We start from the raw sequence: 25,370 nt of genomic DNA, 5'->3' as shown, positions 1-25,370 counted from the left end.
GTTTTCAGACCATAATATCTCGGAAAGTATTAGCAGTTAGGGAAACAAATTAAAAACCATGTTACCCACCACCTCTTCTTTTTGCGAATAAAACCATTCCCAGTTCTGTAGCTGATCGTGTTGATGATCAGGGACATGAAGGATATACATAATTTTTGGCCACGAGGCAGGCTGTATTCATGCGTGTGTGCATAGTACCAACTTTCACTTTGTTCTCAACATGATAACTTCTCCATTACTAGATGAACTAGACACAGTTGCATCCAAGGCATGCCCTATGGTACTATCACTTAGCTCTCTCCTAGTATCCTTGGAAAGAGGCTTGCAGGGGTGGATGAGGCAAGCGTCCACATAAGGCGCGAACAGAATTGGATGAGAGACGTAAGAAAACATCGTCCTACACCAGGCAGAGTCACAGAGACGACTGAGGTATGCTTGCCTCAGGTGCCAGGAGGCTATCCCCACCCTTTGGTGATGAGATCAAGTGGCGGCCACGTCAAAGTGTGGCGCGAAAACACTTGTGGTTATAACTGTCACCCGGCAGTCCTGATCCACCAGTTTGGCATCAGATATAACTGTCACCTGGTGCTTAGGGGTTAATAAAGAGAGATTGAGAGTATTGGCAAAATACTGCATAGTACTTGCAGTGATATAAATGGGAAGCAGGATATGTTGTTAGGCAATAGGTAGACTAAACTATAGTTTAGGACTAGTAGTGGTCTGCTGTTGCATCAGGACATAGCTGTTTAGTGGCCTTTCATTTCATGGTTACCTTGGAAAAACAAGGGATTGTACAAGTAGTGCCAGGCAGTATAGGTAAATTGATGAGTTTGCTTAGAATTTGTATTAGGATAACATTGCTTGGGGGCATTTCTGTCATGGCCATTCTTGATGAATGGCAGAGCACTGTATGGTGTTACTGTATTTCTGTCGATGAAACATTTAAATATATACCGTCAACAGATCAATATATATATATAAAGTCAGATTTATGCTTTAGGATGTTATAGTGTATGAAATGACAGGTACGTCAAGATTGCATAAGTTAGTGTTTCCCAACTATTCTGAATAGGGTGTTAAATGCACATTAGTGTTTTTTTGAATGAACATTGTGTTTTGTCAGCAGTAAATCTGTCAGTGATCATTGTGTTTTTGTCAGCTGTAAATGTACAAATTAATTTTGTCTTTTTATTGGCAATAAATATAAGTAAACATTGCCTATTTGTCACCATTATGAGTGAGTGCACATTGACTTTTTGCAAAGATTATGTAAAGAACATTATCTTTGCTTGCAATGAAAATGTGAATGAACTTGTCTTTCTCAGTAGGTGCATGTGTAAACTTTGTCTTTTGTCAGCAGTAAATGTGTGAATGGTGAAGCCAGCAGTCCGAGTGATGCCACCTTGCTTGCCAACCTCACTTCCAGACTACAGGAGGAGTATGACCAATGTGCCCAGTACAGAGCTTCCAACACACCTCAGGTACAATTTCAAACTCTTAATGACTAATATAATTTCCAATAGATGTGTTCAGTTGGGGAACCCACCAGCCTCTCAGTTACTGTAGTACTGTATTACCTTCAGGTGGCTCAGTACTGAGTGAGAAACCAAATACATGTACTGTAGTTTCCTGCCATCCAGGATACCAATTAATGAATTGTGCAGCAGCCACATAGCCAACAGATAAATGCCTTGTGGTTTAGTGAGTTAAGAGCCCATACTGGTGTAAAAGTGAGTGGTTAGGGTTTGTGTCTCACATTGTTCCCCAGGGGCGAGCAATGGTCACTCGCATTAAGTGTCTCTGCAGACTAGCCTAGTTCTGTACCTTTACACTCTTGATGGGGCAACAAAGGATTGAATGATGGATGGATGGATTTCCAGTGGGATGGCACCACGAATTTTAAAAGCCACTGTAGCCTGCATTCTTTTTTTGTGTGTGTGCTACTCTAACTTACACCACTTCAGCTTGCTTGTATTACTCTTAACATGTACCACTGTAACTCACATATACTTCTGCAACCTTGTATATTCCGATTGCTGTTACATGACCCACATCCTTCCCGTTTTCACTTGTCATACTGTAACTCTTCTACTGCTTAGCTTGTACCAACCTATAGCTCTCATCCATCACTGCCTTCCGCTATGTTGCAGCCGCCATTCCAGTCTAGATCCTTCTTGCTGTAACGCCTGTGCATCTGTAATTCTTATGTACTATTGTAGTTATCATATATTACATGTGTCACTACAAAGTCTGACCCTTTTTACTAAGGTTAGAGTACCTTGTAATGCTTTTACATGTATCTGTAACTTGTGCCACACTGTAACCCTTCTACAACTACCACCCAACATATTGCAGCAGTCACTCCTAGGTCAAGAACCACTACACTGTAATATGCCCTGCTGTAACTCGTGTACTGCTGTAATTTGTGCTCTCCTGTCACTTGTATGACTGTAACCTACATAGCACTGTCTCTCTCTTTATTACAGTTGCCACTGCAAGGGCCGGACCCATCCCGAATCCACTTGTATGCATCATGCAAGCTGGTGCCAGTGGTGGTGCGGCACTCTGAGGTCCTCCAGCATGTCTACCAGTACTCTCAAGGTCAGTCTCACCACCAGCATTGAATCTCATTAACAAGAACTTCTGATTGATAAAAGGGAAACTTGCACAAGCTGTTCTAAATGCATAGGACTTTTGATTGATAAAGACTCATGATTGTCAGTGACTTGTGTTTGGTAAAAAGGAGATTAGCATTATCTACTGCAACTTTTATGAGTATGTATTACAGTGCACTCTTAACCTTTTATCAGTCACCAAAAGGGTAGGGTAAAGTTCACAAGAAAACTAGCTTACTTTACACTGTAACATACAGAAATCAGGATTTGTTTACAAAAAGGGATCCATATAGGTCCATGATACAAATATAAAAATGAGTTATTTCTCTAACCTAGCCAAATTACAATCAGTGGAAGCTACGTACACACAGCTTGAGGAACAAGAACTCATTGATAATATAATCCACACCAGTATTATTTGAAGAGGTGAACCAAATAGGAGAAATGGTGCTCGGTCTGTGTGTTATGTAATCAAAGTGAACAAATGTGCCAGCACAAATATGTCTGGTCATCACTGTGTCTAGTGGGAAATGCGTATCAAATGTGTCTGGTGAAAAACCGTGTAAAACTGTGTCACTCGTTAGCTTCTCACGCTTAGATAATAACTTACTCCACCTCCTTAGACTTAAGAAGCCAATGATCCATCTGAAATATAATCTACAGTCTGTTGCACACAAAGAAGGCTTCTGCTGCCAGCCCACAAGCCAACACATCCTACCCTTAGCCAATTAGGAGTTGTTAAGAAGGTGGAGCTGGTCAGTCTTTGATGAACACTCTCATTTGTTCTTCCTGCAGCAGTATATGGGAAATTACATAGTGTTATTTTGTTCAGAATCAGAAAGTACATAAAAAATGATTTAGTGATCTCTAACCCTCCGTGTACCGGCCAACTTGGGACCCTCATGGAACCTGCCCATGGCACCCAGTGAGCTGAGGTAGGAGATTGGCATTTTCTTTGTGAGTAACTGTCCCAAATGACCCAGGGGCACTCTTGGAAGGTACATAGATAATGTGGGAACTGTCCCCGAGCATAATGATGTGTGGGGGCAGATTACGACTTGAGTAAGAGACCGTCAATTTCACATTGGGAAAGACCTCAGTGTGATATGATGCTCACTCACTCATAGTCAAAGTAAGACTGAGGAGATGGCTACCTGCGCAATCTGGGGGAGACGTGGATGAGTATCAGCCATACAGAGGTGCGGAACTATGCCTACTAAAAATCTCCTGCGAAATTTGAATTTTTGAATTTTGACGAATTTTACAATTGCAGACCATATACTTACGGCAGTGACAATTTGTGCACACACATAGCTTACTGTATATTCATGGTTGTGGCACACGATGGGGTAAGCCTTTCTGATAGCTGTGTAAAATAGTGGAAAAACAGTGAAACCATATTTCTTCAACTCAGCAGAAAAGGAAACCTAAAGTGGTAAGCACAGACGCTTGAAGAAAATTATTTAGTGTTCCAGGTAAGCACAGACACATGAAGAAAATTGTTTAGTGTTCCAGGCCATTTGTCTTATCTCCCTACTTTATCTTCACCTCTTCCACATTCATCCAGTAAAGTTGTGGTCTTCGAGAGAAATTAAGTCACTGAATGGACAATGAGATTGGACTAGGAGGAAATGGAAAATGTGAGTGCATTTAAGCACTTGGTTAGTGTGATGAGTAAGGATAGAAGTTTAGAAGGTGAAGTGCTTGAAAAGGGTACAACAAGGAAGAAAGGTTGCTGGATCATTGAAAGCAATGATAAGAAACAGAAAAGTGAATGTCGAAGTGAAAAAGTTATTGCATGACAGTATTGTGATACCAACTCTGACGTATGGAAGTAAGGCTTGGACCTTGTCGGAAGGACACAAGTCAAGAGTGAGAGCAGTGGAAATAAGTTACTTGAGAGGAGCATGTGGAGTCACATGCAGAGACAGACTGACAAATGAGGAAGTGCAGGAGCGTTGTGGTGTGGATATGGATGTGATAGGAAGCGTTAGGAGAAGCATGTTGAGGTGGTTTGGCCATGAGGAGGGGATGGAGAACGAGAGACTAACGAGGAGAGTGTATGTGAGTGACGTGGATGGGGGGAGAAGGAGGGAGAGGCCAAACATGAGATGGGAGGATGGAGTGGAGAGGTATATTAGAGAGGGAGTTGTGAGCTGGGAACAGGGCAGTGAAATGGCAGGGGACATGGAGGTGAATTGTTTGTGGCCACCTCTTACGGGATTAAGGCGTCTGGCAATAGATATATAGATAGGAAATTTTGGTAGTGACTAAATAGGAGTCAGCATAAGCTCTTCTGTTTTCATTGCTGAAAGCTTAATTGATATACTTCTGATTGATAAGGATATATGACATGTGACTTTTGACTGATAAACAAAAGGTCATTTTTCTTGGCCAGGGATGTTTGTAATTGGAAGACTCTTGATTAGCATGGGTTTTTGATTGATGAAGACATGTGGTTAGAAAGGACTTCTATATTAGACTGACTTATGACTGGTAAAATTGTTGTAAAGATTTTTGTTCAGGGAAGGTCTTTTATTGGCCGGACCATTCCATATTGGGAGGTTAAAATGGCCTCTGACTGCACAGGTCTTAATTGCATGACATGATCTCAACTCCCTGACCATATGATGTCAAACCCCATCACTAGATTATATTGTTGTATTCGTGTTATTTCCGGATGATTTTATTTAATTTCTGAATGACTTTCAAATTGGAGAAGATAGATAATTGTAGCTTGAATAAAACCCTTCACTATAAGGTTGGGGGGGTCATGTAAACTGAATAAAATCATCTGACATTAGCAAAAATGGAACACAAATTATTTTCACATGTAATATAGCATTTTTTGCTTGTGCACATCATAGACTTTAAAGTTAGGGAGTCCTGTATAATATACGGTAGATGATATAATTAAGAGAACATTTTCATATACAGTACATCCCCACAGTACGCAAGTTCTGAGTACGCGATCCCCTTTGTACGCAAGGACCTTTTTTTTTTTTTTTTTTTAATTTAGTGTATTTTTTATTAGTACGTGAGTTGAACTCCTTGTAAGTGAGACGGGCAGCGAAAAGTGGCCCAAATCCAGGCGTACCTCGAGTACGCGACATTGCCCCCCAAGAAGCGATAACGGGTAAAGGTGAGCAACCATATTCTTGTTGGTTTAGTTAAGCCATATCCTTGTTGATTTACCCACTAAAACCATAATCTTGTTGGTTTACTTTATCTTAGGTAATATATCTTTGATAGTTTCCCTGTATAGTACAATACTTAGGTCTGAAAAGCGTCTCAAGGGTTGGCCATGAAGGGGGGTGCCGCCCATATGTAATTTTTCCCATAAGTTTATGTATTCACAGTACGCGAATTCCTAGTACGCGACATCCTCTGCCGCCCATATAGGCTCGTACTAGGGGGATGTACCGTACAGTCAGACCTTGATTGCTCTTAATTGGTCTGCTAAACCATGGCAATAATGAAAGCCTGCAATAGCCAAATAAAGCATTAAAGGGGAATACTTGTGACTGGTTCAGGACCTTCAAGTTTACACTTACATTTTTGCTCAAGTACCCAAATAGTAATCCCTGAAAAGACGGAAACTACTGGATCAGCAGTTTTATGCCAATTCTGCTACTCTTGATCGTGAACCAGACGACCCATTTCTCTTATGTTTCTCATAACTAGCTTTAAGCCAGCATTCTTATCAATGTATTTTGTCTTTAACTATGAGAATCTCATAATTAACCATCTCCAACCATCACCTTCTGTTCTTGTGAATATTACACATCAGATAACGTTTCTGTACAGTAGCTTTTAGTAAAGTTTACCCTTAAATATTATACCATGACTTTAGCTTATTCTGAATTACTACCACAGTCAAATAAAAGCTTATTTTCATCACTGGTATCTACTGAGGCACTATATAAATGAGTATGGAGTTCATAAAGCTTTATCATGTTTTAGGGTCGTTTATGTGTGGAAGCCAGTCACTGCAAGGCATGCCATCATTATAGTAACCAATACATAGCTACACAGTCACCTGCAGCACAGGCCACCCATATCGTGTTGTATATTTTCACTTTCCCATCTTGTCAAAATGGTGTATTAATAACTAATTGTGGGAATTTGTGCAGTAAGACATTTTTATAATGCTAAAAACATGGGCATTAGAGCATTTTAGATGTTTTTTGTGGTGCTAAATGTACCGAATAATGGTGTTTATATATGGTGGAGGTAATTTTATTTATTTATTAGTCAAGTGGGGTTGGTGGAGGATTAGTGCCCCTCCCTGTAAAACAAATAACTCTAAGCCCTTGACCACCCCGTTTGGGATACATGGCGTCTGGCAATGGATGGATGGATGGATTATTATTACAGTATTATTATTATTGTTTTTTATTATTACTATATTATTATTATTATTATTATTATTATTGTTATTGTTTTATTATCATTATTATTATTATAAGTTTTATTATTATATCTTTTAACTATTATTACTTTTATTAGTGCTTTCACTGCAAGGAGGACCACACTATTTCTGCTGCTCCCTTTGATTTTCTTCAGTTTTTCCAGTAGCTTAGCCGCAGTCAGCTTGATTTTACGTGCAATATTGAAAGTACTATCATGCATTTTTTCATGAGACAACATTTTTTCATGAGACAACGATCAAGAAAAACTGCAATAATGAAACCAGCAATGAAGAAAGTTTGACTGTATGGTACCCAGCATATAAGCCTGTCACTTATCCCAAAATATTCTGGACTACATTTGACAAGGGATAGTATAGGTCTTCTATTACAGTTTGTCCCCTGCTTATGAATGTTTGACTTATAAATTTTTGCTGTTACGAATTTGTCATCAACATCATCATCATCTGGACCTCCTTTCCCTCCATAGGGCAGGGTGAGGAGTAGCAACGTCCAGACAGCCTAAGATATCCAATTCAATGGGCCACACATCCATTCACTCATCATTCAAGCCCACGGAATCCTTACGAATATGTACAGGCTATAAAAAAATTTTTGGCACCCATACGGCACGATACATTATGCCAACCCACGTGAGGCATTCTGAATCAACTCCTGAATTACGGTGCGTGGTTGGTATCCCTGGTGCTATGTTGCTGGTGTGTGTTAATTCATCTGCTAATGATGAAATCCAGTGGGATAGGGAGAGAGGTACATGGGTACCAACTACATCACACATTCTCGTTGTCTGTAACAGCGATCGTTGCGAAGGGTATCAGAGCAAGGGGTGCCGAAAATTTTTTGAGAGGGTGTACTTTCAGTCAGATATTCAACAAATTGCATGGAATTACATGAGATATTCAGCACTTTATTATAAAATGGGCTTTGTGTTAACGATTTTGCCAAACTATAGGCAATGTAGGTGTTCTAAGCACCTTTAAAAGGCTTGGTAGGCTTGGCTAGGCTATGATGTTCGGTTGGTTAGGTGTATTAAATGCAGTTTTCAACTTGGGCAAAAAGCGACTCACAAGCAGTTTCTGAGAACGTAATCCATTCTTAAGTAGGGAAAGACCTGTATTTATTAACCCAACCAGCAGGTGATGTGGATGGGCGGAGTGGGGAGGTGGTGAAGACTGCGAGGGAGGAGATGGAGACTGTGGTAGAGGCGGGGGTGGTGGTGGCAGAGCAGTTAACCACTGCATCTTTGGTGGCTGCAGCAGAGGAGCTGGGGAGGCAGTTGGTGGGAGGGGACAACACAAACAACACACATCCTACCCCTCATGTTCCTAACTCCTCCAGTCCCGGCCCCCCTGACGTTCCTAACACACTTGCCTCAGACCTGTCAAAGTTGGCCTTGACTCAACCTGATGTTCCTAAGTCACCATCCCTTCCCAACTCAGCCACACCCCACCCAGCCTTGCCCCACCATTGTTTGGCCTCTTTGCACCACCTGGCTCAGACGCTGGGTGTGGCCGTGGCACTGCTAGGTTGCTGCCATGCCATCCTCCGTCCACTTAGAACTGCCATCACCAAAAAGAACAAGAAAAGGAAAGAGCCAGCAGTTGTGGTAAGTGGTTGGCAACTTTTGAATGGCAGTAACTTTTTTTTTTTTTTAACTAGTGGAAGGGAGACTGTTTAGTCAGGGACAAAGTTCACCTAATATTTCACTTTTTTTTACTCCTCACTTGCCAATTCCTAAGCTGAGAGAGGTTCATTGTGTTTCTCCATATAGATGATCTTTGATATAATATGTTAGGGAAGAAACTGACAGACATGGTGTAAGTGCGAATTAGGCCTGGTGTAGTAATAGAGGTACTTGACTGTGTGAGGTATATCATTTTTTACCTAATTCATGTCTCTACAGAAATCTGGGGTTCTTGTTTTGGATCTCCCTGTCCAGTATAGCTTATAAATTTTGTAATTGTGTTGGAATGATGCTGACAGTAAAGGACATTGGGAAATTCTATTATGGCTTAAGAAGAGCTTTTATGACCCCAGGACCACTGTAAAAGACAGGGTGCTGTGATACTGGAAGTGGTTTAGGCTTCAGAAATCTTGCTTTTAGAACTCAGGAATTTTACTTGTGACATTAGTGAGCTATATGTACCACACTTATAGGTATAGTATTAACTTCCCACACACTCTCTTGCTATGCAATTTACTCTAAATATTGTGTTATGCACTCAGCCAGAAGTGATGACACAGTTCAGCAGTTACGTGACAGCACTGACAGGCCAGCTGCAGCATCTGGAGAAGGCCGTAGGAGAGCAACAGAAAGCAGTGAAAGCCACACAGGACCATCATGCCTCAGACAACTACTCTTCCCTCAACCTGACCACCCTGCTGACCAAACCAGAGGATGCAGTAACTGTGGGCAGTAAAGTCGAGCTCAGCTACCTCAAGAGTTTAGAACGCCTCACGTCCTCTATAGCAAATAAATTAAAGTACGTCTCGTCCCTAAAGCTCTAGTGTTCAGCAATCACAGTACTCATACCAGTAAGGTTTTTAAGGTAAATTATATTTCCCAGACTTTGTTTATAATGCAGGATTGTTCCCCCCAGTTCAGTCAATACCAGTGTCTTAAAGCTGTGCCAGCCTGGACTGTTCAAACTATGGTAATATTGGTCACCGGACTGAATCTAGTTTATTTGTAAAACATGTTGTTTGTAAAGAATGTCATTGTTACTTTACAGAAAAGTTTGCAACTGCAGAAGTCATGTAACCATTTGCTTGTTGAGTTTCATCTCTAATACAGTTTGTAAAGGAATACAGTGTTTTTAACCTTCATTGGATTTTGCTGTACATGAGAGAGGATTTCTTTATCCCTTTTTATGAAAGCTGTATTGATGGCTTGAGTGATGAGTGAATGGATGTACTGTTGTGTATGTTCTGTTTCATAAGGCACTAGTAATAATTTTACTTTCGTATTTTTCTATTCCTGAACCCTGCTATTCCTTTTTTAGTTAGATATGGGGTAGAATGCCTATGATGTAGGAAGGTAATGTGGAATGGTGACAAAGGGCCTTGAAACTGTCATTTTTGTCACATACCTAAGGTGAACATCAATAGGACACATTTGACAGCGGACCATGTCATGTGAATTGCCATATGGCATAAGATGCAATATAGAAAATGAAGTAAATGTGCAAAGGAAGTGGAAAGCAGGGTGTTGCTAGTAAGGAAAGTGGCTGGTAATATGAAGGCCTTGATGAGAAAGAGAGGTCTGACTGTGCCAGCTGTGAGAGGTTTGGGCGAAGCAGTTTTAGTGCTTAGGTAAAGGATCAGATGAGAAATTATGGTGTTGCATGAAAATGAAGTCAAGAATAAGAGCAATGGAAGTGGAGCTGAAGAATGTGGGTGGAGTGCAGAGAAAGGATAGGATAAGGAATAATGTGATTTGTGAAAGATGTGGAGAGAGGGAATCTGTGGACATCAGAACTGAAGAGAGTGTGCTTAGATGGTATGTCATATGGAGAGAATGGGTGTGAATAGAGTGATTATTAGGATACATCTGAGTGGGTTTGAAGGTGGGAGGGGGCATGGAAAACCAAGAAGAGGGTGGATGGATATGCAGATATATGTGTGAGAAACCAAGGTATGGAGGGTGATGAAGCAAGGGAACTGATCATGGAGTGAGTTGGTGATGAAGCTAGCGAACTGAATGTGGAGTGAGTTGGTGATGAAGCTAGGGAACTGATTGTGGAGTGAGCTGGTTGGAAGAATTTGGTCAAATGAGTGTATGATCAGGGTTTGGCATCCCTCATCTTTCCTGATGAAGTGATCGTTGATACTCTGACTGAGCTAATAAATGGTATGAAATGCACAAATGTGGACATGTAGGCTTGTGAGATGGAGTCAGGATTCCAGAGGCTTGAATGGAGAGTGAAAGTGCTCCATTCATTTGGGTGGTCCTTCACTGACGTTTTTTCTTGATTTCTGGATCCTACCTTACCCAGTCCTTAGGCAAGAAACAAGGTGTAGATGATGATGATGGTGATGACAAAAGTGGAACAGTACTGTATACCTGTAGTGGATATTTATATGTATTAACCCTTTCAGTACAGTATAATGATTCATCATCATCATCATCTGGACCTCCTTTCCCACCCTTGGGCAGGGTGAGGAGTAGCAACATCAAGACAGCCCAAATTTTGTGCCACACTTCCATTCACTCACAATTCAAACCCCGAGAATCCTGGCTCTATCTGATACGCCAAAAACATGCACCATGTTCTGTAGCTTCACATAAACATATCCGATAGTCAATCCTCCATTCCGTCAACATATTAAATTATTTTTGCTACCATCAGACAATCTTATTCAGCATTTGGGAGACCTGTTGTATGAGAGGAATCAGAAAATTGTTCATAAACTCTCCAGTGTGATGACTTTTGTGTGTGTGTGTGTGTGTGTTCATTCTACCACAAGGGTGATAGATGATTTTAGAGTATCTTATCATATTGTTTATAAAGGCTCCAACATGCTTGCATGTATCAGCCTTGGTCACCTAATGGTGGCTATCCATGCTGAGAGGAAGAATGAAACTTAAATGTATTAGTGTCGGGATGAAAAGGAGGTAAATTGAGATGGTTTGGACACGTTGATGGAATGGAGGATGACAATTGGATGCAGAAGGTGAGAAGTATAAATGTTGGGATAGGGCTGCGAGGTGCAAACTAAAAAACAGACCTGGAATGAGATCATAGAGTGTGACCTCAGGGCTAAGGAGCTGAATAGGGAGGCTGCTAGAGATCAAGCAGCATGGAGAACCACTATTAAGTGACCAAGACTGATGCATGCGAGCATGTTGGAGCCTTTATAAATGATGTGAATGAATGAACATTATTTTAAGGTACTAGCTCCCACAGGAGGTTTGGAAATATGTCTATCCCAGTGAACAAATGTATTCTGTATTTTATTTCACTGTACCATCCATGCTCTCATACTGTCTGCTCTCTTAACCGGGTTTCCTTCTTTCCCACTTGTGACCACTCTGAAGCATTACCACTCCCTAAGTCTGCATCCTCAAGGATTTTTTTTTTTTTTTTTTTTCCCCCCCCCAAAGCATTGCCCTCTACTCAAGCAGCTTCGAACTCTTGGAATCTTTCAGAATGACACAATCCAGTCAGCCATCACAGAAGTCTGAGGATTCCTTCTCCAGCCAGCAAGACTGCCAGTGTCATAATAACCAAGAGAACAAGTGGAACTGTGAAGGTACTTGGTCAGCTTTTGATATGGGACACAGACTGACTGGCTGGGTGATGGGCCAAGAGAATAACAGTATCATGTCTTGTGGATCTGGCTCATACCACAGCCTGTCATGGCTCTTCCTTCATAGTGCAAGTCTCTTATGTTGTCATCACATATGACTGGATATGCTATCTGTTGGAGTGTTAAGACCTCCTCCAGCTAGTGTATTCCATTGATGCTGTTAATTTCTCAGAAGAAACAGTGCCATGTACTGCCTAGTGGTGGACCTCATCTTTATTCAGAATATCCACTTCCAAATGATCAAGGTAGATCAGGTTTACCTGCATCTCATTAAAGTGTTGTGAGTCACCTTGATGGACCCACTGTCAGCCAAACGGTATATGCTGGTTCACCCTCAACCAGAAATATTCAGACATTCATGCAGGTCATGACACTTTCCAATTTCTTCTAATGCACTTCAGACTCAAGCCGCTTGCATCGAATGGTATTCATGAACTTGATGAAAGACGGTCTTTTATTTTTTGGAGGAAGGGATGGATAATGATGTTGAAACTCAGTTCCTTTCAGTGTGGTGTACTGTAGGTCATCACTCATGGGATTCCTAGTTAGCCATCAGAAGACCTCCCTACCTCTCTAGCTTTTTGCCATCAAGTACAGAGTGCTGAGGATATGGAGAATGTGAGTGCACTGAAGTACTTCGGTAGTGTGATAAGTAAGGATGAAAGTTTGGGGGATGAAGTGCTTGAAAGGGTACAGCAGGGAAGGTTGGTTGTTGGTTCACTGAAAGCAGTGACAAGAAATGGGGAGGTGAGTATAGAAGTTAAGAAGTCACTGCATGATAGTATTGTGATTCCTATCTGACATATGGAAGCGAGGGGTGGATCTTGGTAGAGGGGAATTTTAAATCAAGAGTGAGAGCAGTGGAAATAAGTTACCTGAGAGGAGCATGTGGAGTGACATGGAGGGACAGGTTGATGAATGAAGAAGTGAAAGAACATTGTGGGGTGGATGTGGATGCAGTTGAGAAAAGTAAGAGAAATACACTGAGGTGGTATGGACATGTGGAGAGAATGGAGAATGAAAGATTGACAAAGAGAGTGTATGTAGGTGATGTGGAGGGAGGGGTAGACCGAGGATGAGGTTGAGGAATGGAGTTGAGAGGTATGTGAGTTGGGGGGAGGACAGTCAAATGGTGGGTAGAGCGACTTGGAGGCGTTTTGTCTGCGGCCACCCTTTGCGGGATTAGGGCGTGAATTAAACATGCATCATAGGTTGCTTTGACATATACGAACTTCAGTGCTTAACTACATTACATTCTGTTTTTAGCAGTCATGCACGACAAACCATAATAGGCTACAGGTTGTGGTCCTAGGGTTATCTGAAACGTGAGCCCAATGGACTGCTGGCGTAAGTTGCATTTCAGCAGTCAACCATTCTCCTATCGTGGGATAGGGAGGAAGTCCAGGAACGTTTGTATTAACTGGGCTGTTTCACCTCGCTACATTAGTGCCACTGCGTGAAGGCGTCCCTCCAACGTCACATAACCGGTAAAAATCTACGAATCCGATCCATGCTATTGATACGAGTTATTACTTGACAGAGTTTATCATGGCAATTCACTAGGTATTTGTTTGAAAGAGTTATTTCAGTAAATATTTTCCTGAATGGAGATTTATCGTCGTGCTTCTTTTCGTCCGCGTGTGTTTATTTACCTTGCTCGAATGGGACTTGCGGGACGCTAGGCTGGAGGAATACACTGGATTGTGAAGTCCGATTGCGTCTCTACAGGATCGGATTGTCAGTAACACCCTGATATCATTGGTGCATCGAGGAGGATGAGACAGTAGTAAGTTTCTTTCTATACTGCCCACGATTCTTCCATCGGCTGTCTCGGACAACGACTGAGAGCAGACCCTACCGTAACTCTTCAGACTTCAACATTCAGACAGTTGGGATCAGGCAGAACGAACTTAGCACAATAGACAGGGATCTCTTCCTTCCTTAGGGGAATTCTCTAGGCTATGAAACACCACACGTGTCTCCGATTATGACGTGAACATACTGCAGGATTCCCATTAACAAATGAAAATTTTATGACAGGGATTATCTTTCACACCTAGATCCCATGGAAATATAAATTATGTTAGTAAAGATTGCATAATTCACTCATGACACCCATAATTGTATGGGTTCCTCAGGAGTATAGAGTTAGGTTTGTCGATGTCGGCTGTGACGTCGTACAGAGTGCGGTGGGTCAGTTCGGATTAGAAAGTTAATCATCTTCAAATTGTTCTGGTTAGTTAAGTTAGGATAAATTGACTCAGATCTGATTGAATCTGGTTAGATTAAGTTGTGTTAGATTAGGTTTGATCATATTAGGGTAGGTTAGTGGGAACAAACGATTAGTGATGGATTGACTTTAGAGCCGAATCATCCTAAAAGTCCAATACGGCGGGTTGCCGCTTGTCGTGCTTTGTATGTAAAAGTGGTTGTTTTATAGTTGGTATCTTCAGTGTTATGCACTTCCACATTTTTTAAAAACCATCACAGTGATAATTATATTATAGTTTACTGAGGAAAATACAGTTCAGATTTGAATTATGCATGGGAGCTCACTTGCAGTTTCACCCATAAGTTGACCAGTTGTCTTAGGTGCAGACAAAGGAGAGAGCTGGTGATATACTGGCATACATCCTTAATCCTCTCAGGACACCTGGCCTTCGCACCCCTTCTCTCCCTTCTGGTTTCGGCCCAGGTAAGATATTTCCCCCGCGTTGAAAGTACGGTTAATACTCTTCATTACAGAACGAGCCTAAATACAGATACCGGACCAGTTATTCTTTTGGTGCATTGGAAAGTCAAAAGATGTAGCTTCCTTTTGTTTTTGGGCTGTGATTTTGTAAACTTATAAATTTATTTAGAAATAAGCTTGTAAATACTATATTGCATTCATTCACAAAGAAAGTGGAATATTTAGTGGGTGTAAAAATATCATTAGGGAGGCTACCAGAGATCAAGCAGCATAGAGATACCATTAGGTGACCAAGGTGTGCATGTTTGCACATCAGCTTCTTGTGTTAGGTAGAGGAAGAGTTAGGCCTATGTTGGAAGGGGTGATGATTGCTAGGACATAACACATTTCTGTATGTACTGATGTTTACCGTAGCCAGTTAGCCATTCCTGTCAAGTCCTCACTAACAGCAAGGAAATTTTTAGTACCCTATAGGATGTACAACTTGGTTATCTGTTACCTGCAATGAAATGATAGAATGTAATTTTTGACAAACAGATAACTAGACACTGCTGGGAATCTTCTGGCTGTGTAATGTAATGATGAAGTTGACCAGCAGTTGGTGAGTCCTGCTGTCCAGTGACCACCCTCTACACAATGTCCTCCAAAATCAAGTTTTTGAAGCCAGGTAGGTATTGTATTTACTGTACAGTCCTATATTTGGCTCACTTGTGCAGTGTAAGAAATCACCATTTCTCCATGTTACAATGAATACATTAAGAGATAACTAAACCCTCTTCACTGCTGTTTTGCATCCCCTCCACCGTCATCTCTCTGCAATACCCTCCTGCATACCCAATTCTCACATGTCTTGCTCCATACAGTCCCTCCATCTGAATGTATCTTCCTTGAGCCCTTACTCTCACCACCTCCCTGGGTATACCATGGAAAGAATTGTTAGATAGCCTTTTTTTTTTTTTTTTTTTTTTTTTTTACCTTGTAGTAAGCTGTCAGACAGGGAGGAGCTAAAGAAAAAAAAAAAAAAAAGACAATCCATTTGTTACTGTGATATCTTTTTTGTCAGTTGTATTGCAGTAGTACCGGTATCACACTATTTTACTCAAATAAAATGATATCTCATGTAGTGAATTATTTGAAGTAGGGTACATTATCTCTCTTAAACTCTTCATTGTGATGGCATATATATGGTATTATATCAGTCGCATTACTGGCAGACAGTTTTATCAACTCGGGGAAGGCCTCTCATAATGAAGGAGGTATGATCCTCAGAGCAGACTTTAATTCTTTGCTCAAAAGAACTGCCAAAAGGGAACCATTACAATACAGTCAACAATTTATGGTCGAATTCATAGGTCCCTGGTACAGTGGGATGCAAACTGAGTATAACGGGGGGAAGTTATGCATATCCATACGCCACAGTTCATTTATGACAACATCTTGATAGTGACTAGTCTGTAGTATTATTTAGTCTTTTCCTCTGCCTACACATGCTGATGGTTGAAGCCTCTGAGCTCAGTGGGAGCTTCAAGTAATGGTTTTGTGGGTAGTCCTTTAACCATTTCCAAGCTGCAGACCCTCATATGTGGCACATTGAAGGTCTGCATGGGCCAAGCTGCAAACCTCATAATGCAGTACAGTTTACATTGGTTATAAAACAATGACTCAGGAGAGGTGCAGCACCTCACAAAGAAGCAGCCTGGCAGGGTTTAAACCCTTTGTTGATTGTGGATGTATGTAGGTACAGGGTATTTCAGTCAGACTAACACCAGATTATTTTGTTTAGCAGAACTGATTTCCACTTGTGTCATATGATATTGTGCACCATATACTGGGTATGGCAGGACTGGTACCTTTAGTTGAAAATTTTCCTCTTATATAACACCTACAAACACAAGAAGGGGGTCAGAGAGAGGTTGTACCAAGGGCTTCATATCGTTTCTAATGTATGTCTCTGGAAATGTCAGAGAGCCTTATACCATACATTATCTATGAACATGGGAAATAGTGTTAGGATGATGGCTGGATATACTCTAATCCATCTGTCTTGCCAGATACCCTGTAAGAGGTGGCCACAAACAAATCGCCTCCATGTTGCCCTGTCCCCCGCCATTTCACTGCCCTCCAACCAGCTTACACAGACCCTCTCTCATATACCTCTCCACTGCATCCCTCCATCTTATCCTCAGCCTCTCCCTCCCTCTCTCCCCCTCCACTTAACTCACATACACTTTCCTCGTTGGTCTCTCACTCTCCATCCTCTCCACTTGGCCAAACCACCTCAGTGTATTTCTCCTAGTGCTTTCTATCACATCCACACCACAACACATCTTCACTTCCTCTTTGTCAGTCTGTCTCTCCTGTTACTCCACATGCTTCTCTCAGATAACTCATTACCAATGCTTTCACCCATGACTTGTGTCTTTCCAACAAGGTCTAAGCTTCACTTCCATATGTTAGGCTTGGTATCACAGTACTATCATGTAGTAACCTTTTTACTTCCATGCTCACTTCCCTATTTCTTATCACTGCTGTCAAAGAACCAGCCACCCTTTCAAGCACTTCATCTTCCAGACTTCCATCCTTACTCATCACACTGCCCAAGTACTGAAATGCATTCACATTTTCCATTTCCTCCCCATCCAACCTCATTGTACATTTAGTGACTTCATTTCTCTTGAAGACCATAGCTTTACTCTTCCCCGCACTCACCTTTAGATTTCATGTCTTACACACACTCCCAGACTCTTTCACCAAGCTGTGTACTTCCCCTTTCTCTGCACTTAACAATACAGTATCATCTGCAAACAACAATACAGGAAATTTCAAAATGCTGCCCTGTCTTGTTAGGGCCTCTCCATCATCCACTTCTTTACCTTTATCTCATTTATAACCCCATAGACAGATTGAACAACCATGGAGATATGACACATTCCTGTTTCAATCCAACATTCAGTTACAAAAATTCACTCAGTTCACTATCCACACGCATTGCAGCCTTAGCACCTTCATACATGCTTTTCATGACATTCAACAACTTCCCATTTACTCCATATATTCTTCATATTTTCCACATTACATGTCTATCCACTCTGTCATATGCTTTCCCCAGATCCATGAAAGCCACATACAACTTCTTTCCCTGCTTTTGAAACTTTTCCACTAAAGACATAAGGAAGAATATCTGATCTCCACAACCTCTTCCCTTCCTAAAACCTCCCTGTTCTTCTCCAACTAATTCCTCTGTTATTTCTCTAACTTTGTCAATAAGTATCCTTCCATATACTTCGCCCATTACATTTTGAAGACATAGCCTATGCCCCCATGATTACCTGTAGCTACCGTAATATAATTTGAGTCTTGCTGTAGCCACTTTTTATTACTCCATGGTTAACTGGGTCAGGATTAGGATGAAAATGGGATAGTACTACTTTTTTCAGGATCTATAAACAGAAAAGAAAAAAGGAAAAATCAGAGTGTTTAGTGAGGTAGATATAGTGTAGCCAATTGTCATCATCATCATCATCATCAGCAGCAGCTATTACGAGTCCGCTGCTGAACAAAGGCCTTCCCCAACCTTCTCCATGAATTCCTTGACTGAGCCAACCTCTGCCACATTTTCCCTGCAAAATTTCTCGATCTCATCTTTCCACCTCCTGCATGTCCTTTTTCTGCTACGCTTATAATCTCTTGGCGTCTAGTCAGTCAGCCTCTTGCTCCATCAGTTATCCCTTATTCTAGCTACACACCTCCATTTCTGCTCTTTTATAACTTCTGTACCGATAGTGTCTCTGACTTCAGTCTACTGTCTCACCCAAGTTGATCTTTTCCTGTCTGTTAAAGATATTGCCAACACTGATCTTTCCATTGCTCTCTTAGAATGGATTAGTCTAGTTTGCATTGATATTGTTAGTTTTCACATCTCACAGCAGCATGTCATAGCTGGAATTATACATTTGTTATCTAGTTTTTGTTTCATGCATATTGGCAAGCTACTTTTCATAATGTCTCTATGTTTACTGAAAGCCTTCCATCCGATTGTAATGCGTCATTTTATTTCGTTGTCAGGGTATTTCATTTATTTTAGTATTTGTCCCAAGTAATTGTACTCCTTGACTTCTTCAAGAATTTCTTCACTTATTCTGATGACGTTCTTTGCTGTATGGGGATTAACCTTTAGGTTTACTCCGGTTCATCTTTAGCCCTACTTTAAGACATTCTCTGTTCAGGTCATTTAACATTTCTTGCAATATTTCTGCTGTTTCTGGAATTAGGAACAGTGTCATCTGCAAATCTTAAATGGTTCAGCTTTTCTCCATCTATGATTTACTTCATCGTTTTCTGAGAATACTTTCTAGGCATTCTGTAAATAATTTTGGTGAAAATGTATCTCTCTGATGCATGCCTTTCTCAATCTTAGTTTTTGCCTGGTCTTTATGTAATTTAACTGTAGCAGTTCCCTCTGTATATGTTTTCGAGCAGTTTTACAATGTTCTCATTTACTCAGTTCTTGCAGTGAATTTATAATTGCTGTGTGTTCCACTGAGTCAGAAGCCTTTTCATAATCAGCAGAACCTAAGCACAGTGGTTTATTATAATCTGTAGTTTTTTCAGTTAGCTGATTCATTGTGTGTAGATGATCAGTAGTCAAAAAACCCCTTCGGAATCTTGCCTCTTCACGAGGTTGGTTTTCTTGCAAATATGATGATATTCTTTTTGTAAGGACTTTTGTGAAGAGTTTGTAAATGAATGATAATATGCTAATGGGTTGATAGTTACTAAGATCTTTTGAGTCGCCGTTTTTATAAAGTTTGTTTATTTTTTTGTTCATTTTTGAAGGCTCTGACATGCTTACATGCGTCGGCCTTGATCATCTAATGGCAGCTCTCCATGCTGCTCAGTCTCTGGTAGCTTCCTTGTTTAGTCCCTTATCCCTGAGGTCACACTCAATGATGTCATCCCAGGGCTTTTTCGGTCAGCCTCTTGCAACTGTACCCGTGACATTAACACTTTTCACTTTCTGCACCCAGTTATCATCCCCCATCCTCTCCACATACCCAAACTGTCTCAGTCTACCTCTTCTCATCACAGCACCAATACACTCCAGTTCCCTCCGACCCCTAAACTCTTCCGTCATAAACCTAGCCCTCCCAGGCCTCGCACTCAGGGACGCACTGCACATCCACATAATCATTGTCATTTCCGTACATTTGAGTCTGCGAATATCCTCTTCCGTTACTACTCAAGTCTCACCACCATACACAACTACACTCCTAACACATGCTGCATTCAGAGATCCCTTGGCATGGAAGGAGAGCGCCGTCAATGTCAGTAGAGGCAACAGCTTCCTGAACTGCTTCTAGCCACTCCTCACTCTTGCCACTGAGGTAGCTGTAGCCTCACCTCCAGCATATAACATGTCTCCCAAATAACAAAACTCTTCCGCAAACTCAAATTACTTCCCACGCCCTTGTGGCAAATCACACATGGCCACTCTCCCTCTTCTTTGAAAGTAGCTCCACCAGCCCTAGATACTGTCACTTTTTGTTTGATCTGCATTTACATATAAGCCTGTGTGCCCCAGACCATTTCTCCACTTCTTAAATCTTTCCACCGCCTCCCTTTCATTCCCTGCAGTCAACGCCAAATCATCAGCATACAATATCTCCCACGGGAGTCCATTTCTGAAGTCACATGAAAGAGCTTCAAGTACCGTGATAAACAATAAGGGGCTCAAAACTGACCTCTGGTGCACACCAACATTTATGGAAAACTCATCACTCAAATCTCCATTCACCCTTACCTAGGTGCGAGTACCCACATACATGGCCATAACAACCCTAACCAGCCACTCCTCGATAAAATAAAATAACTATTGCATTACACCATGTTTTGGAAATTTTCATTTTTTTTATGCATTGAGTAAATAAATGGGTGAGCCTGTTTTTTTCTTCTACACTTGCATCCAACAGTAAATCTGCTACTATTCCATCATCTCCCAGAGCCTTCCCTCTTTTCATATTTTTAAGTGAAATGTTTACTTCATCTGGTGTTACTTCAGGCATTTCACTTGTGTGAACTGAAAAGTTAGCTATTGGTACTACTGTCTTTGATGCATACAGTTCTTTGTATAATTATTCAACTCAATTCACTGTCCCATGTCTGCATTCAGTGACTTCACTGTTTTTGTCTTTCAGTGATATAATTTGTTGGCTTTCTAGTGCCATTTTACTTTGAACCTGCTTCAGACTTTTTCCTGTTTTGATGGTTTCTTTGATCTGATCTGTGCTTCTCATTCTTTTTTCAACTTTTTTTGTCTTGTAGATAAGCTTATTTAATTCCACTCATTCCACTTAATCTTTCTTTGTTTTTACTTTCATTTTATTTCTTTTTTTCATGAGCTTGTATGTCTTTTCCAAATACTTCTTGGCTTTAGTTGTATTAAGTTTCCCTACTACATCTGCTGATTCTCTAAGCACTTTTGTTATTCCGTCATTCAACTCATCAGTGTCACATTCAGCATTACTTAGAGGCTGAAGTCTATTCGTTATTTCCAACCGAAAGGCTGCTTTGTTTTCGTTTACTTGTATTGGTCATATCATTTTCTTTTTAATCATCTTCTTTCTTTGACTTGTGGCCAGTTGTACAGGACAGTAATTGTTCATAATACTCTTTATGTATTCATTTATTTACTTAGTTGCTTATTTGTGTTCTAGTTCTGGATTATACCCAGCATATTTATTAGTGGGAAATATGTTGGTGGTAGTGGCTTAGAGTGATGACACTCTAATGCTTTTGTGTGACTAATGAGTGGATGGATTAATAGCACATTTCATTTCTGTAAAAGTTTTTACATTCTTGTTTTCCTTTTTTTTTGGGGGGAGGGGGGGGATCCAGACTACTGTATTGTTATGAGAAACAGTTTGGTTGGTGATGACAGTGGTGTGGATAGTGATGGTGTTAGTGAGGAGAATATGGCGATGATAAAGGTTGTGAAGAATCATGATGGTAAGGATAATACTGATGATGGTAAAGGTACAGATTATGATGGTGTTATTGATGAGAATTATGATGGTTGTGATTATGACTGTGATGTGATTGTACTGCTGTAGCACTGTCAGGGAGCTGTACCTTTACTGTTACTCATTTTACTGTAGCTGAGTGTTCTCCTGTGAGTTGAAAGATATTGTTTGGTGGGGAAAAAAAAAAAATAGGGGACATGTTTTGTAGTCATTATTTTACTCATATCATCATTATCATTGTTGAATGCAGTGGAGATAAATAAATGAAATGTTTTTAAATGTAATTTGCCTATCTTCATTATCATGTTCATTATCACCACCACCCTTCTTACTAATACGATAATTTTATCAATGAAATTAACCCTTCAGTACAGTGGCTTTTTTGTTTAATTCAGTTTGTCATTACATGATCTCATGCAGCTTAGGAAAGAAGTCCAGTTGAGAAGGAATTACTTAAAGTTACATATGTGGTAACCCCTGAGTTTGGAAAGTCTCAGCCAAATAAAATTCAAGGAAATAGTACAAATAAAATAAAAAGTACATCACTAGCTTTAAGGAGTTAATATTGTGCACTGGACGTCAGGGGATGATGACATATACACTGAGGACCGCAGTGATGTTGACCAGACCAGCGGCACATCATTTATCTACAACCCACATCGTTCCCTGGCCCTGGATAAGCAGCGCCAACGTCTGCCAGTTTTCCTGTCTCGCAACCACATCCTGCACCTCATTGAGACACACCAGACCACCATCATCATTGGAGAAACTGGCTCAGGGAAGAGTACACAGATTCCACAGGTAAAGCTGATGTAGTGTGGTGGTAGACATGTTATAAAACCCTTTACTTGGCATTCATTTAGTTTTTAATTCCATGATACATTACCAAGATACTGACAGTTAAGGATCTATTGCAGCCTACTGCATGAAGCCATATTGCCAGTTTCGTTTAGTTTATATATATATATACTGTATATATATATATATATATATATATATATATATATATATATTATATATACAGTACCCTCGCGTCCAACACGCGTTAGTCCAGAATGATTCACGTCCAGCACGGAGAGCAAATAATTAGTATTATTTAATACGATTTAATTACTGCAACACGAGTGTGTTAGCATAACACGCACAGAGCTCCGAGAAGTGGGCGAAATCTGCAGAGTTCACCTCTAGCACGATCACCCCCGGTCCAACACGGTCATACTGGACATTCCCATGATGATGATAGCCAATGAAAACTTCTGATCAAGTAGCCTTCCCCGCCCGCTATCGTGACGTGATCGTGATGCCGCCCAATTAAAAACGCTTCTGCTGTCACGTGATGATTTGTTTAAATTTCTCCCGCCACAGCGCCACTCAGTCGCATAATTTGCATTGGAAGGTGCTTTTTTCTTGCTGCATTTTCTGCCCTTGTTACTGCATTTTACCCTGCTCACGATGCCTAGGAAGCCTTCTGAGAACCCCAAGAAGCGTCGGCACCTCCCTCAGGCCACCAAGCTAGAAAGCATCGAGAGGAAGAAGAAAGGGGAGAGGAAAGTTGACATTGCCAAGGCCTACGACATGAATGAAGCCAACATGAGGACACATAATAAAAAACCAAGACAAGATCCTGGCAGCAGTGAAGGCTTACAGAGTGCTAGGACAGGCAGAAGCAGGACCTTCCATGGCTGTGTACGAAGATTGTGATTCTGAGTGTGATTTCGAAGGATTTATGAGGGAGGTTGAGGAGGAGCAACAGCCATTACCCGCTAGTAACGCCAGCAGCCATCCTCCGGGGACCCAGTAGGACTACCTACAGCCTTGGATACCACCTTCCATTCCCAGCAAGCCCACCAACACTATCCTAAAAGGTTAGTTATCATTCATAGCACAGTACCATTTATTATAATTACAATAGTACCAATATATGTATAGGTATATGGTAGGTATTTAGGGTGACTTTTCCTAGGGTTGCTGACATAATTCGTTTTTCCCCATAAGCTCTGTTGTTTGTCCAACACGTTTTTGGTCCAACACGGGACCCATGCATGACAATATTACCGTGTTGGACGCGAGGGTACTGTTTATATATATATATATATATTCAGAAAAGACACTCGAGCTCATGAAAAAAAAAAAGGAAATTAAATTAAAAACAAAGAAAATTGAAATAGAATGAGCGGAATTAAATAAGCTTATCAATAGGAGACAAGAGGGAGAAAAAGAAAAAAAAGAAAGAGAAACATGGATCAGATAAAACAAAAACATCAAAACAGGAAAACGTCTGAAACAGGTCTGAAGTACAATGACAGTAGGAAAGCAATAAACTATATCACTGAAAGACAAGAATGATAATGTCATTAAATGCAGTGATAAGATTGTGAAGAGAGTTGAAGCATTTTACAAAGAACTGTATTCATCACAGTAGTACCAACAGCTAACATTTCAGTTGACACAAATGAACTGCCTAAGATAACACCAGACGAAGTAAATATTTCTTCTAAAAATACGAGAGGGAAGACTCTGGGAGAAGATGGAATAGTTTCAGATTTGCAATTGGATGCAGGAGTACACGTACAGACCTGGCTTACCCACTTCTGGATTCCATCCATCCATCCATCCATCATCCAATCCTATTTTGCCCCATGAGGAGTGTAGGAGCCTAGGGCTAGACGAGTTGGTCCTGACATTTAAGATGAAAGTGACCAGCCTTACTAATGCGTGAGTGGTATTACATGAGCAATAAACCCCAACCTCCCCTTGGATATAAACTTACACAGGTTCAATCCAATTGGGGCTTCTTAATTTCCCACTAAACCACCAGGTGCCATAATTAGGTTATATGGTTACCACCCAGCATAGTTAATGGTTTCCTTGTGTACAGGAAACCATTTGGCTTGTCACTTAATGTAGAGCCACTCAGGCAGAAGGAAAAGGAAAGAAAGACAGAAGAGGGAATGTAAAGTCACCTGTAGGCAGAAGAAAGAGGAAAGAAAGACAGACATTGTTGATGTTATTTTATTGTACATCTGAATTTATTCATACTGGATTGATTATAATTTGCATAATTTATATCAACCTCATTGTCATCATACCTCACCTTTATCAACTTTATTTTCATTATACCTCATCTTTGTCACCTTTATTGTCATCATACCTTATCTTTATCACCTTTATTGTCATTTCATCATCATTTTTATCATCCCTATTGTTATCATCACCCTTATTAACCATAGCCTCATTTTTTTTTTTTTTTTCCATCATCATTATTACTTACCTTTATCTTCATCATTCCTGTCGTATGGTCTTT

The 25,370-nt window shown here is 40.7% G+C and overlaps 2 protein-coding genes across 2 annotated transcripts in view; both read left to right on the top strand.

The window, feature by feature from the left end:
- Positions 1-9,845, top strand: part of psidin (phagocyte signaling impaired) — a 59,861-nt gene extending 50,016 nt beyond the window's left edge. Inside the window, exons 14-17 of the mRNA XM_080275675.1 lie at positions 1,361-1,481; positions 2,487-2,601; positions 8,182-8,651; positions 9,272-9,845. Of these exons, the coding sequence (XP_080131801.1) occupies positions 1,361-1,481; positions 2,487-2,601; positions 8,182-8,651; positions 9,272-9,553 (988 nt within the window). The 3' untranslated portion in view covers positions 9,554-9,845. The remainder of the gene's footprint in view (positions 1-1,360; positions 1,482-2,486; positions 2,602-8,181; positions 8,652-9,271) is intronic.
- Positions 9,846-14,084: 4,239 nt separating this feature from the next.
- Positions 14,085-25,370, top strand: part of LOC145404137 (putative ATP-dependent RNA helicase DHX35) — a 48,616-nt gene continuing 37,330 nt past the window's right edge. Inside the window, exons 1-3 of the mRNA XM_080275764.1 lie at positions 14,085-14,141; positions 15,585-15,714; positions 22,650-22,867. Coding sequence (XP_080131890.1) covers positions 15,684-15,714; positions 22,650-22,867 — 249 coding nt within the window. The 5' untranslated portion in view covers positions 14,085-14,141; positions 15,585-15,683. The remainder of the gene's footprint in view (positions 14,142-15,584; positions 15,715-22,649; positions 22,868-25,370) is intronic.

This window comes from Coenobita brevimanus, chromosome 62 (assembly GCF_032717465.1).
Source record: "Coenobita brevimanus isolate Jiangsu-jjx chromosome 62, ASM3271746v2, whole genome shotgun sequence".
NCBI lineage: Eukaryota > Metazoa > Arthropoda > Malacostraca > Decapoda > Coenobitidae > Coenobita > Coenobita brevimanus.
The sequence above is the reverse complement of the archived record's forward strand: the minus strand, read 5'-3'. Positions and strand labels throughout refer to the sequence as shown.